Consider the following 13915-nt stretch of genomic DNA (forward strand, 5'->3'; position numbering starts at 1 on the left):
GGTGTCTGCTTTGTAAGGTTCTCCAGAGAGACTGACGAGGCTCTTAATACCCCATCTAGCAATTGTAGTTTTCTTTTTTTTTTAACCAAACATAGAAAAATACGGCATGTTCAGCACATCGCTGCATCATGTGGAAAGAAACAAACAGGTTTACTTAAAAATCACGTCTGCAACTATGTATCTCTTTCTCCTAATGTAATGCACACAGTGTATTTTCTCTGAGACGTGCGTCGCTTTGGAGAAAAGCGTCTGCTACACGAATAAATGTAAAATGTAAATGTAAGTTGAATTTTGAGGCTGTACGGGGAGATTGAATTTTTCGAGTTTCATTAGTCCGAACATTTTCGGTGGAGTTTTTTTACATGATTGGTGTTTATTCGGAATAAATAGAAGAGACAATGAATCGCGAGCAGATATTTCATGCTGGTGTAACTGGTGCGAGATGCGAAAATTCATATGAACAGACGCGTCGTTGTCTTGTGGTTCGCTGTCCATGGTGCTGAGTCGCCAGGGGAGCCGCGAACTTGTCCCTGATGCCCCCCCCCCCCCGCGTGACACCGATCCGAGCGCGCGCTCACTTTCCCCGCTCCTTACAGGGGCGACGCCTGCTTCTCCCGACGGAGTGATGGTCGCCACCGCCATGAGCGAGTCCTCCTCCATCCACAGTGAGCGCTTCTCCGGCATGCCGAGACAGATGTCCGACGTGGAGCTGGACACGGTCAACGGCGTGTTCGACCCCTCCGACTACCTCGAAGAGCGTCCGGAAAGTGTAGGTGCACTGGGGTGCGAACCCGTGTCCCTCTTCGAGTGCACGTGCAGCTCACCTCGTTCACATTTGTTCCTTCAGCAGACGCTTTTCTCCAAAGCAAATTCCAATGAACTCTATTATCAATCCACGCACCTTATCCACCACAGTGACTTACACTGGTAGATACACTACTTACACTGGGTCACTCATCCATACATCAGTGGAACACGCACTCTCTCTCTCTGTCACTCACACACCGAGTGAACCTGAACAGCATGGCTTTGGACTGTGGGAGGAAACCGGAGCACCCGGAGGGAACCCACGCAGACTCCACACAGACTGAGCGGGGATCGAACCCACGTCCTCTCGCACCACCCAGGTGCTGTGAGGCAGCAGCGCTGCTCGCTGTGCCCCCGTACCGACCTCATTTCCTTTCAGCGCATCCCCCATCACTTCTGACAGCGGAAAACGAACTACCTGAAAGACTATATTTTCTATACTTTTATTTGCTCATTTAAATCCTTTCAGTGTTTAACAACAGCAATAGTTTCACAGCGCCGAAGGCACTGCTCTGCTAAGGAAGGCCAATGGGGCAAAAGGGGGTGTAGTAGTTAGAGGAAATTCGAACAGGTTCCAATCCCATTCCTGCAGTACCCTCGAGCGAGGTACCTACCCTGAAGTACCCCGGTAAATATTACCCAGCCGTACAAGTGGGTGAGTGTAAGTAGCTTAAATCTGTGATCGTCAGCTAGATGAACAAAGTGTAATGAAACGAATAAGTGTAGCATTCAACGCTGTTGCCTTTGCGTTCTGAAGGTTCCAGGTTCGAATCCCATTCCTGCAAGTCAGTGCTCTTACCCTGAATTGATATGGTCCGAATAAATCGGATAAATTGAAAAATGATTCTCAATTCGATCACCTCACGTTGTAAACCGCCTTGACAAATACGCAACAATGTTAATAATTACTCAGAAAGGAGGAAACAAGGTTACTGGTGACGTTACAGCGCTCACCACGGTATGTGGGTATGCGGTGTGAAGTGCCGCCGTCAGATGCCATTTTCTCTTTTGTGCTGTTATTGTGTGTGTGTGTGCGCGCGCGCGCGCGTGCGTGCGTTGCCAGTTTCCCTGCGCGTGCTTCTGTGTTTCAAACCCAGCAGAAAGCCCGCCGGTTCTCCCCTATTAGATCCCACAGGTGCCCCTTTGTTCCCCGAGCCGCGCGGTGACGAGTCACGAGCGAAGTTTCTATGGCGATCCCGCGCGGCGCTCGTGCCAAAAGGAGCCCCGTCAGCAGAGCGCGGCGCCAAAATCCGGCGACCAGATGGATCGTCTCGTGCTGCAGCGCAGAGAGAGCGCGCGCCGCTCCTTAGGCTGAGCGCGATGATGTGGCTTTTTACCGACCGCGTCCGGTCACAGTGAACCCGCCGCGGCTGAGAGCGGTGCAGTTGCTCATATCGACAGTGTGTGTTTTTAAAACTTGTTTTTTTTTTTTTTTGTTTGTTTGTTTGTTTGTTTTTATTTTTTCGTTTTGAAGAAGAATATCATGGCGCAAATGAGGAGAGACGACAGAACACCGGTGAGTGAAGTGTTCCTTCGTTCTTCACTTCAGGCTGCGCGTAGCTCTAGTCTAGTCTGAGGCACAGGCTGTTGTGCCGCGTTTCTCTCTGAGTCTTAAACAATTGTTGAATTAAACTGTTGCGCACGAAGTACGCTTTGAATTTTGTGGGCACTTTTAGTGTGTTTGTGAAGCCTCTGGTTGGAGACAAGAAGAGACTAGTAGAGAGAACGAGTCCGGCGTTTCGACATACTAGCTAGTACTACTACTAGTCTAGACTAGCAATTCTGTTCCCACACGGCCACGAAGCCCTCAGTCAGACCATTTCGTGGTTTTTGCACTTTTTTATTAAATTATTTCCCACCCAAGCAAGCAGGTCGCTGCTCTGAAAGTGTGCGAGTGTGTGTGTGTCGGTGGCGTGACTCTGTCAGTGTGTGTGTGTCGCCGTGTGTTTGTGTCAGGCGCCCAAGAGCCTGGACTCCCCGCAGGGCTCCCGCAGCGGCCTCTACTTCGGCGACGGCAAGAGGAAAGTGGACTACGTGCTCGTGTACCACTACAGGAGGAGGCGCGCGTCCCTCCGCGGCTCGCCGGGTCACCACAGGTTGTCCATCATCTCCAACGGCAGCTTCCCCGTGTCCGGCGGCGGCGGCGGCGGCGGCGCCAAGAAGGACGCGCAGGACGTGAGAGTGGAGCAGCAGCAGGACGTGGCCGTGGTGGACGTGGGAGCCGCGGACCCCGCGGAGGAAGAGAAACTGCAGATCCGAGAGGAGTTCGAGGCGAACCTGGCGGACGCCGGCCTCGAGATCGAGCGCGACAAAGAGGTGAGTGGAAGCGACGCGGTTCGCCCGGGTCGACGCGCTTTTCTCACCGCTGTGGTGTCCGCGGCGGCGACGCTCCGCGTGCCCAACCCAACCCAGCCGCGCACGGTTACACGCCGGATGCGCGCGGGTAATATAGCCACCCTCCTTGCTGCCCAAGTTGCCAGAGTCGCCTTCCTGGGGCTCCAATAATTGCACAGGAGGACACAGAAGCTGCTCCTGCCCTATCAGATGCTTCCTGTGAGGCTTCTGTGATCCTCCGTTCGGTTCCCTGCGCACGAGGCTCAGTGTTTTCTGAACCTTCACAGGAGGCACGTGATCATGTAAGAGAAGGTCGGAATTTGTAAACATTTCGTTAGTTGTTACATTCCAAATAGATGTTTAGGCTTTCTTTTACCAAATATCATATTGCTTTGTTTCTCTTGAAGTTTTAAATATTTGTAAAAAAAAAAAAAAAATTGTTTTGTCTCTGAAAGCAGGTCACCTCTGATATTTGGATGTATGTTTTTAATCATGAGGGGGCACGGTGGTGCAGTGGGTTGGACCGGGTCCTGCTCTCCGGTGGGTCTGGGGTTCAAGTCCTGCTTGGGGTGCCTTGCGATGGACTGGTGTCCCATCCTGGGTGTGTCCCCTCCCCCTCCAGCCTTACGCCCTGAGCTCCGGTTCCCCGTGACCCCATATGGGACAAGCAGTTCAGAAAGTGTGTGTGTGTGTGTGTGTGTGTGTGTGTGTGTGTGTGTGTGTGTGTGTGTGTGTGTGTGTGTGTGTGTGTGTGTGTTTTTAATCATACTTTACTTCATGTGGGGGATGTGGTGGCGCAGCGGGCTTGGCTGGGGGCTGTTCTCTGGTGGGTCAGGGGTTCAAGTCCTGCTTGGGGTGCCTTGTGACTCACTGGTGTCCTGTCCTGGGTGTGTCCCCTCCCCTTGCACCCTGTGTTGCCGGGTTAGGCTCCGGTTCCCTGCAACCCTGCTTGGGACAAGTGGTTTCAGACTGTGTGTGTTACTTCATTTAGCAGACACTCTTCTCCTAAGCAACTTCCAGTGAAAACTATGTAGTGTTATCAGCCCACACTTATTCACCAGAGTGGACATCCATTGCTGTATACACTACTTACAATAAGTCACTCATTGATACACCAGAGAAACACAATTTCTATCCATCACTCACACACTATGGGAGATTTTAGAGTCACCAATCCACCTGAACAGCGTGTCTTTGAACTCTGGGTGGAAACCCACGCAGAACATGCAAACTCCATGCAGACTGAGTGAGGATCAAACTAACATCTAATTGCACCACCCAGAAGCTGTGAGACGGCAGCGCTACTCGCTGTGGCACCGTGCTGGTTTTAAGATCTTTAGTGCATTTACAAGTATTGCATATTGTATTCAAACCTTTGTTTCTTGTTGCTTCTGATCGACTTCTGCAGTAGTTGTAACCTTGACAGTTACAGTGCTGAGCCGAGTTTCTACACATCTCTGACCTGATGTATTAATCTTGTGATGGTCAGTTGAAGAGGTGAAGAAGAATCTAGCTAATGTTGCTGGAAATAAATCTGAACTTTGATCCAAGCATGTTAGTGCAAGGCCCTTGTATGGAACACAGAGGTGTAACATAGTAAATAAATACTTCTAGTGGTAACTTTGTCTGTTATGAGCGGTACCATTAAGTGGTTAACATGACAGGGTTGCTGGTGACTAAATGAGAAATTCCTTTTGTCCTTCTGCTGAATGATAAACAGCACCCATGTGACTGTAAGCATTTCCATGCAAGCTGCCCTTTTTTTGGGGTGCATATGGATAGTGAATAATGCATCTTGATATGATGGGAAATAGATTACGATATAAATATGGCACATTCATAGTAGTGTGTGGAGTAGTACTGGGAACAAGTGTGAAGATAAACAGAAGTAGTGACAGTAGGCGATAGCCCTTATCACCATCAACTGAATCAAAGTTGGCTTGAAAGTATAATTTGTTGATTTCTGAAAAACCTAATGTGTGGACACCCATCTAAAGGTCATTGTTCTTGCATGCAAAAGTCTTTAGCTTCTAAGTTGGTCCTGGTCTATAAAGTATCAAAAAAACTGCTGGTGTCAGCTAACCTGCGTGATGTACTGGTGCACGGTCACTTAATTATTCATAAGCTCTTGAAGTTTGATTGAGAAAGTCTGTCTTGCACATCATGTGGTAACAGCAGTGGCTCAGGTGGACATTCCGTTCACCCGTCACAGTCCTTCTGATCGACGACTGTTCGATTTTTCTTTATTTAGTCCACAGCTTTGCCCAACATCACTTTTAGCTTTGCCGAAGATCACTTATTGCGTTTGGTTTGTACAATACAATGCAACACAAAATACAGTACAATACAGTTAATTTCCTGTCGTGCTTTTGAGCCTTCTTGTGAAATCACCTATCAGTTCTGAGGGTCAGTGTTTAATTATTATTACTATTTTGTTTATTTAGATGACACCGTTGCCCAAATTGACTTACAGTGTTCAATTTGTACAGTATAATGAAACACAAAATATAGTGCATTGCAATTAATTGTCTGTCTTACTCCTGAGCCTTGACACGTGATTATCGGTCTTGCTCCAGAACCTCAATGCTCAAACCCTTGTCTCACTCCTGAGGCTCAGTGTTTAATTGCCTGTTACACTCACGAGGTTCAGTGTATGACCACCTGTCTCACTCCAAAGGCTCAGAGTGTGACCATCAGTCTCACTTCTGAGGCTCAGTGTGTAATTGTCTGTCTCATGCCTGAGCCTCGGCATGCGATCACTTTTCTTACTCATGTCACCTGAGCCCCGGTGGGCAATTGCCCTGCTCTTGTTTAATGGCCATAATAACGGCCATGATGTAATTGCCATAATCTCCATACTCTGAATGCTGTGTCAAGAAAACATCTAGTGCTTTTACATTTGTAGGACAGTTGTCTAGGTGTTTCAGTAAGTGGAATTTTAAAACTATTTATTTTTAATAATCAAATGATGCGTGTTTTGACTTGAGGATTAGGTGACTGAGAGGCGTATGCACACCCAAGCAGTGAAATGCTACGATCCCCTTCACTCTCTCCTCCACTTGTGTACAGTTAATTATTTAAAATGTCAAGAGCAGGATTCACCACAGCAGGTGATAGCACATCCTCTTTTGGGTCTTTGGGAGATCCTGAAAGGTCACCCATGCTCAATTCCATCTGCACTTCAGACTCAACTGGCATCGACCTAATTGCACACCCCTGCTGATTTCAAAATGCTAAGTGGAATATTTTCTCCTATTTAACCTTCGATAATCCATATAATAATAATAATAATAATAATAATAATAATAATAATAGGGGGGCACGATGGCACAGTGGGTTGGACCGGGTTCTGCTCTCCGGTGGGTGTAGGGTTCAAGTCCTGCTTGGGGTGCCTTGCGATGGACTGGCATCCCGTCCTGGATGTGTCCCCTCCCCCTCCAGCCTTATGCCCTGTGTTGCCAGGTTAGGCTCCGGCTCCCCTCACCCCTGTATGGGACAAGCGGTTCAGATGATGATGTGATAATAATAATAATTAATGGGAGGAAAAAAAAAGAGTTTTGTCTTTTTTGCATACTGTCTATCTTTCTCTTTGATGCTCTCCCTTCTGCCATTACCTCAATAGTCGAAGCCCCTGAAAGATATTTCAGCTCACAGGTTTGACTGGGGTGCTTTGAAGTGGAAAGAGGTGGTTTTGGCAGCAAGGTGTTTTCTTTTTTAATTTTTTTCCCCTTTCCAATCTTGTCCCATGTTGCCTCTCCTTAGCACAAGGTCCATGGAGTGGGGTTTGTCAGGCTCCATGCACCTTGGCAGGTCCTGAGCAGGGAAGCTGAGTTCCTGAAGATCAAGCTGCCCACAAAGAAGGTAAGACTTTACTCTATGTTTAGCTCTTGAGGTTCTGAGTGTTCCTGCATTCCTACTCTGTCAAATTTATTCATCATTGCAATGCTCTATTTGTCATAAATGGTAGCATCATGATTATTTAAAATGGTGCACAAAGTTAATTTTCTGTCTTGTCTTTTTCACTTTGTTCTGCTTTAAAAATTGACAAAGGTATTTTGTCTCCTTCAGAGCTATGAGCTGAAAGAAGTTAAGGGTTTTTCAGGCAAGATGAACGCTATGTGGCGCAAACTCAACCAGCCTTTCCAGCCTAAAGTGCCACAAATGTTAAGCCAGAGTCGGACTAAGTTCCTCTCCCACTCCTTCTCCAGAGACAAGTTGCACCTGTGAGTGGAAGGGAGGTGTGTGTGTGCATGTTGGAGGAGGTATCTCAGAATTCCCTGCTGGATGGTGATTTAGCATGGGGTTTGATGTACTGGAGTATGGGATACAGCAAATTGCTTTTTAACACACATTTTGTGTGAGTACATGTCTGCTGAATGCAGGATTTCGTGTTACAAGCTCTATATTAGCTTTCCAAAAGAGCAGCTGGTAGTGTAGTGGTTAAAGCTGCTGCCTTTGGAGCCGAAGGTTGCCGATTCAACTCTCACCTCCAGCTGTAGTACCCCTGAACAAGGTACTTACCCTGAATTGCCCCAGTAAAGTTACCTGGTTGTGTAAATGGGTAAATAATTGTAAGTAGCTTGATATTGTAGGGGGCTTTGGAGAAAAATGACTTCTAAATGAATAAATATAAATGGTCTTTAGGAGGTCGAAGCTGTAGTTTTCATAGTCTCCACTTTTTTACAGCTACAACATCAAACAGAAGGACACTTTTTTTGACAACGCAACACGCAGTCGAATAGTAAGTCTGCCCATAAAACAGATTGTGTCCCTCTCCGATTCATGGCTCACTGCATTCCGTAATTAACGATGTCACATAAATACAGTTGTATTTAATTATGTTCTGCTTTTAGTTACTCTGAATGACTCCTGAACTTGAATATACTGTATGTGACACAAATGCCAGATATCTCCTTTCATTGATTCTTCTAGTATGTGCATGTTTTCATTAAAATTGTAAGATTTTCTGGTTACCGAAGACCAGATAAGAATACTGTTTGTAACATTACATGTAACTTCAAAGAAACCAGAGTCTCCATGATATACAGTATACAGCAGAAGTGAGTACACCCCTGTGCAATGTCACTTAAATGTCAAATGATTCAAAATTGTATCACCTTACAGTAACTGAATTACTTCTGAGTTGAACAATAGGGTATTTGCTCTTGTGCAAAATTAAAAACTAACAGTTTAGATTTGCTATATTCAAAATACAGGCCCCACAATAGGAACTCAATGCAACAAAACTCAGTTCACCTTTCATTAGTGCGATTCAAATTTTTTATTTTTTCACTACTTCGTATGTCCACCTTAATTTTTGATGACAGACTCAATCCTCATTTCCTGTAAACACCAGAACTTTTTCAGTTTTGGACCTAAGGGCTGTGTCTATCTGCATGCCTGTACTCACTTCTGTTGTATACTGTAATTGCCGTTAATAAAAATAAACATCCTGCTCTGGGCTAGTCCATTTTCAAGGAGACAGTGAGTCAGGTAACGAGTCTCGGTGGGCTGCTGTAGTATGTCCCCTTATAGGGAAATGTGTTTGTCCTCCCAGGTATACGAGATACTGAGGCGCACTTCCTGCACACGGACCTGCCAGTCTATGGGTGAGCGGTGTTTCCTGCACGAGGGTGACCTTTCCTAGGAAAATCCCTGGAATCCCGGTTGTGATGCTTCGGTGTGATGGGGACACAACAAGCTGGGGGGGGCTCCTGCCATATGGCGCTTTGGACATAGCAGCCAAGTGGAGAAATGGCAGCTGGTGCTACTGACTGTCCGTACAGCTGGCTCTGTTTACAGACTGTGTAACATCTCTGCATGAAGTCCGGTCTGCTCTGTTGCGTGATCGGGATATATAAGGTCAGGTTTTCTAAATGACTCCCTAGCATTGTTTGAGCTCCGGTTTGTTGAGTGACATGATAGCCCTGTAAGAGGTTTGGTTACTGAGTTTCACGTTGACGGCATGTGGAAGTTTCGTAACAGAGAATAGTTGTTGTTTGCTGAGTCGTATTCTTGCTCTATACCAGGAGAAGGAAGATTAGACACATGGTAAACATGAATAGGAAAAATCATTTCTAGAGTCACATGCTAGCAGTTGAAGTGGATGAACATAAGGTAGCCTTTCATCTCCAAAATGTATTCTGTGTCCGCATCAGCGGCGCTCTGCAAACGGGTATTCTACACTGCCAGCTAGGGATGTAAGGTTAGTCATGAGTATGCATGTCAAAGTTAAAACCAGGCTATCAAAAATCACATAATATTTTTCTGTATCCTTAATGTTCCGATTAAGAAAGCGTACAATGTTACTAAACTGCTTACAGTGAGTGATATTGGATAAGAAACGAGATACAAGAAGACGGCATGCATAGCTAAATGCTATCTGCCCATCACTGCACCAGCAGAGAGGCTGTGGAAAGGTAATGCATTTGTCTTCTACTCAAACATGTTGGTTCGCATTTTGGGGATCAGAGTTTTGCAGCAGACTCATTTAAAGTAATGTATAGGCTACAAACGTTTCTGTAATAACCCAATTCGGCTGTTGCGTCTCTTAGGGGCACAGCAGTGGTAACACCTGTAGCCTTGCAATATGAAGAGATTAGTCCTGATCACCTTCCTTTCTCTGAATTGCTCCAGTAAAAACAGAAAAGCTGTATAAATGGGGAAGTCATTGTAAGTAGCGTAGTATACAAATTTATCATTCTAAGTCGCCTTAGATAGAGGCATCAACTAATTAAATTTTAGCAATCCTTTTTATTCACTTAAGTACTGTTACCGATTCATTGCTTTACAGAAACCACATATTTTTTAATGATTTATCATCATGGTGGTATAAAATTTCTCACAGCCTTTCTTGCCTGTTTGATTATTTGCATTGTTTCTTTACACTGATATGGCCATATGCTTGTATGTGTTTGCATGTCTACAGTTTTGTGAAAAGATTTTCCTGATTAGAAATTATCAGTTTCCTTGGTACCTGTAGCTGGTGCAGTTTTTTTGGTATGGCTAGCAATGACAGTGACGTGACTACAAAAATGAAAGTATAATGATTATTTTTATTTTGACTACCCGCAAATAAGGATGAAATGAGAATGAGATGTTATAGATGTATGAGACATAATATTTACTACACACACACACACACACACACACACACACACACACACACACAAAATGTCTACAACCGCTTTTCCGAGCCATAGCCTAACCCAGCAACACAGGGCGTAAGTCCGGGGGGGGGGGGGGACACACCCAGGACGGGACGCAAGTCCGTCACAAGGCACCCCAAGCGGGACTCGAACCCCAGACCCACCAGAGAGCAGGACCCGGTCCAACCCGCTGCACCATCGCGCCCCCTCTCCAATATGAACTACAGTATATGTTAATTATGTATGGGGGTCATTTTTAGTGGCACACGTTAGTGATGTGTGAGAAGTTAGAAAAGTTATTGCAAGATAAGTTGTATTCTAGCTTTATATGCAGTAGAGTCACAAGCTAATGATGAATGAGGCCATGCTTGGTGAGTGGACTGAAGGTACAGTCTCTGCTCTGCATTGCACAAAATGGGTCAATGAGTTCCAGGCTTACCCTCAGACTGAAATGGAGTCCAACGGGAGTAATGTCCCTACAGCTCTAGTTATGAATTATCCTCATTATTGTGGGTTAATCACTCAAGCTGTTTTCCCTAAGAGGACTGATTTAATTACGTTGAATGAAGCTTAAGCTCAAGTTGTGTGCATCTTATAAACCCTCCTTAGCAGAAACCGTGACCCGTAGCCATGATTATCTGGCTGGACTTGTACCTTGGAATCTGTGAAAGCCTTGCTTTTTTATTGTGTGTGCAACTGGACTTGTGTGCTGTCCGTGATGCACCCTGCCGTACTTACGCGCTTCACTTTCCAAGACAAGTAGTGCTTTGGAAATGGATCGCAAACGTGCTTGCTCGCTCTTGTCAGTGCGCACAAGAGAAACACAACACAATACAAACATTTCTGAACACTGGACAAACACTGATGTTCACTCCCTGTCTTCCAGGTATCACAACACTAATAGCTAATGGTGTCTATGACTCCGCCTTCCCCTTGCATGATGTGAGTTTCTTTTTTATTATTGCTCCCAAACCATCTAAAATAGACACCTTTGGTACTTCTGTTTCACAATATTTGACATCTACAGCAAAGCTTAGAAAAACAAGGAAACTGTAATGCTTGTTCGTGCTGTCATATAGTGCTGTTGTGTGTTTATTATGATGTCATCCACAAAACAGGGAGACTTTAAGAGCACTGGAAAGGAGGAGGAAAGGAATGACAGACAGGTGAGTGTCTCCCTCAGCTGAAAACAGTATAAGTCGTCCAACTGTATAAAAATCATCCATTCAGTAAGGACTGTATGTAGTCAGTACTTCAAGGCTTACGTGTGCACCATGTATAGCATTTCTTCCCATTGTTTTACGTTTCACTTTTTAAGAAAAAGGTATTTCTATAAGGCAGATTCATTTTCTCCCACAGCATGCCATTTTTAAGGCTTGAATACCACTTACAGCTCTGCTTCATTCGGGTACATGAAACCACTGACAGATTATTTTTAAATGACACTCTTTTATGTCTTTTCAGCTCCTACATGATGAATGGGCAAGATATGGAGCCTTTTACAAGTACCAGCCCATTGATCTTATTAGGTACCATATAGCAATTTTAAGTTCTTTTAGATTTTTTTTTTTTTTTTTACATATGGATTTGGAGATGATGTGGTTATGACTGGGACTTGGTGGCTGTGGGTTTCAGGAAGTACTTTGGGGAAAAGATTGGCTTGTACTTCGCCTGGCTGGGGGTCTATACTCAGTTGCTCATCCCAGCCTCCTTGGTGGGCATCATCGTATTCTTTTACGGCTGTGCCACTGTGGATACCAATGTACCCAGGTACCCTGATATTTCCTTGGGTCATATTTTTGTGTGTGTATGTGTGTTTTCAGATGCTTGAATGTGCGCACACACTTGTGTACGGGTCTGTGTGTTTCTACACAGGCGTGATTGTTTATGTGCATACATGTATATGCCATTGCCTACAACCCTTATAGAGTCACTATGATGAAAGAGAAAATGTCTTTTTTTTTCCCCCCAGTGCTTTTCTTGTAGTGTGCAAAACGGAGCCATATAGTGCAAGCCCAAATAAGATTAGCACATATTTGTGTTTGAAGTAAGACCTGTTACATAGTTTTGTGTGCCAGCTGGATGCCTGTGATACAGTGAGGCCTACTGTGTAAAATATGTTGACAGACATTGAGACACCTACAGTTACATTAAAACCAGTGAGCTTAGTGCTTTTCGTCACACTGGCGACTGCTGCAGAAGAGAATCACAAAATGAGCGTGTGAGTGGCAGGACAGATGCATCGGGTGTCTTACGTGACCCTGTCTACTCCCCTCTAGCCTGGAGATGTGTGACGAGAGGCAGAACTTCACCATGTGCCCGCTGTGCGATGGAGCATGTGACTACTGGCACCTGAGCACAGCCTGCAGCACAGCCCGGGCCAGCCACCTCTTTGACAACCCCGCCACTGTCTTCTTCGCCATCTTCATGTCTCTCTGGGGTAGGCCCAAGGCCTACAGCCCATGTGGCCCGTTTTTCCATTGGCTTCCTCTCTGCCCAGCCATTGTGTGTTTCAAAATGAAATACTGTGTTGTGTGTGGTGTGGTACAGTGTAGCTGTGGTAAAACTGTACTTTTTGGACTCCTTAGTTGCTCAGCTGGTGAAGGATCTCATTGCTAGAGTCCTTTAGCTCAGATTGAAGATCAAATGTGACCTAATTCATCTAGTGATGGTGTCTGGAAGTTCCCCAGCAGTGGAGTGTAATTGGCATCATTCTGTTGTGGGAGGTGGAGGGAGCATTGTGTGTTTGCCAGCATTGCACTTCCATGGACTGCTGCTGGTATTTTTGTAAGCGACAGATGATGGACGGACAATGCTATTGGTGTGCCAAAGTAAGCTGCCTGCCAGGCTCTCTGTTGGCAGCCAACTGATGAGCAGGCTGACACCCCCCCACACCCCTACTCATGGTTGACCGCAGCTCCCCAGTGTTAATGGCCAGGTGTCATGTTGCGCTGAGTCACCGCTGGCAACTTTGCTTGTAGGGCCACTGCCTAGGCGATGACTTGCCTAACCTATGCCCCTTTGTGTCCACGCTGACAACACTGGCTTGGCTTACAGCCCCCCAAGTGCGGTGCGGGGTGTGTGAGATGAAGCTTATGCACTTCCACCAGGGCAGACCGGGGCAGATAGAGCATAATATATTCATGATCCATCACACTCTGTCAAGTGGCAAACATAGAACTCCCAGGCAAAAGATGTTATATACAGTAGGGCTATTTAGTAGCTGAGTGAACGTACATTACTGCATGTGCCAAGTGTGTAGAATATTTGTGTGTGAACAATGTATGGTTGTATAAAGAATGTTACAGAATGTACATGTCCAGGAAATTACATCCTGTGATCAGAGGTGGACGTGTGGGTGTGATGCTTCTTCGCATGTCCCTTTTCTCTGCCAGCTGCCATGTTTATGGAGCACTGGAAGCGGCGGCAGATGAGTCTCACCTATAGCTGGGACTTGTCAGGGCTGGAGGACGAGGAGGTGAGTGGAGCTGTCCACCAGAGCCTGAACTTTTTTCAAGTGTCCCATGAGCCTGAGCGTACAGGTGAAGGGGTCAGAGGTGGCTGAACATTAGTTTGGAGACGTGACGCACAGAAACTATGCCATCGCACCATTATGTAGCAACCAT

The 13915-nt window shown here is 45.8% G+C and overlaps 1 protein-coding gene across 2 annotated transcripts in view; it reads left to right on the top strand.

Moving 5' to 3' along the window:
• The first annotated feature begins 1497 nt into the window (after nt 1–1497).
• The window catches only part of ano2b (anoctamin 2b), a 46928-nt gene continuing 34510 nt past the window's right edge, over nt 1498–13915 (top strand). Inside the window, exons 1-12 of one of the 2 annotated variants that reach the window (XM_029247556.1) lie at nt 1498–2323; nt 2764–3123; nt 6904–7002; nt 7210–7364; nt 7828–7882; nt 8699–8750; nt 11176–11231; nt 11408–11455; nt 11754–11818; nt 11925–12059; nt 12569–12729; nt 13685–13767. In XM_029247556.1, the coding sequence (XP_029103389.1) occupies nt 2291–2323; nt 2764–3123; nt 6904–7002; nt 7210–7364; nt 7828–7882; nt 8699–8750; nt 11176–11231; nt 11408–11455; nt 11754–11818; nt 11925–12059; nt 12569–12729; nt 13685–13767 (1302 nt within the window). In that variant the 5' untranslated portion in view covers nt 1498–2290. The remainder of the gene's footprint in view (nt 2324–2763; nt 3124–6903; nt 7003–7209; nt 7365–7827; nt 7883–8698; nt 8751–11175; nt 11232–11407; nt 11456–11753; nt 11819–11924; nt 12060–12568; nt 12730–13684; nt 13768–13915) is intronic. The other variant, XM_029247557.1, reaches the window with a different exon arrangement.

This window comes from Scleropages formosus, chromosome 21 (assembly GCF_900964775.1).
Source record: "Scleropages formosus chromosome 21, fSclFor1.1, whole genome shotgun sequence".
Lineage (NCBI taxonomy): Eukaryota > Metazoa > Chordata > Actinopteri > Osteoglossiformes > Osteoglossidae > Scleropages > Scleropages formosus.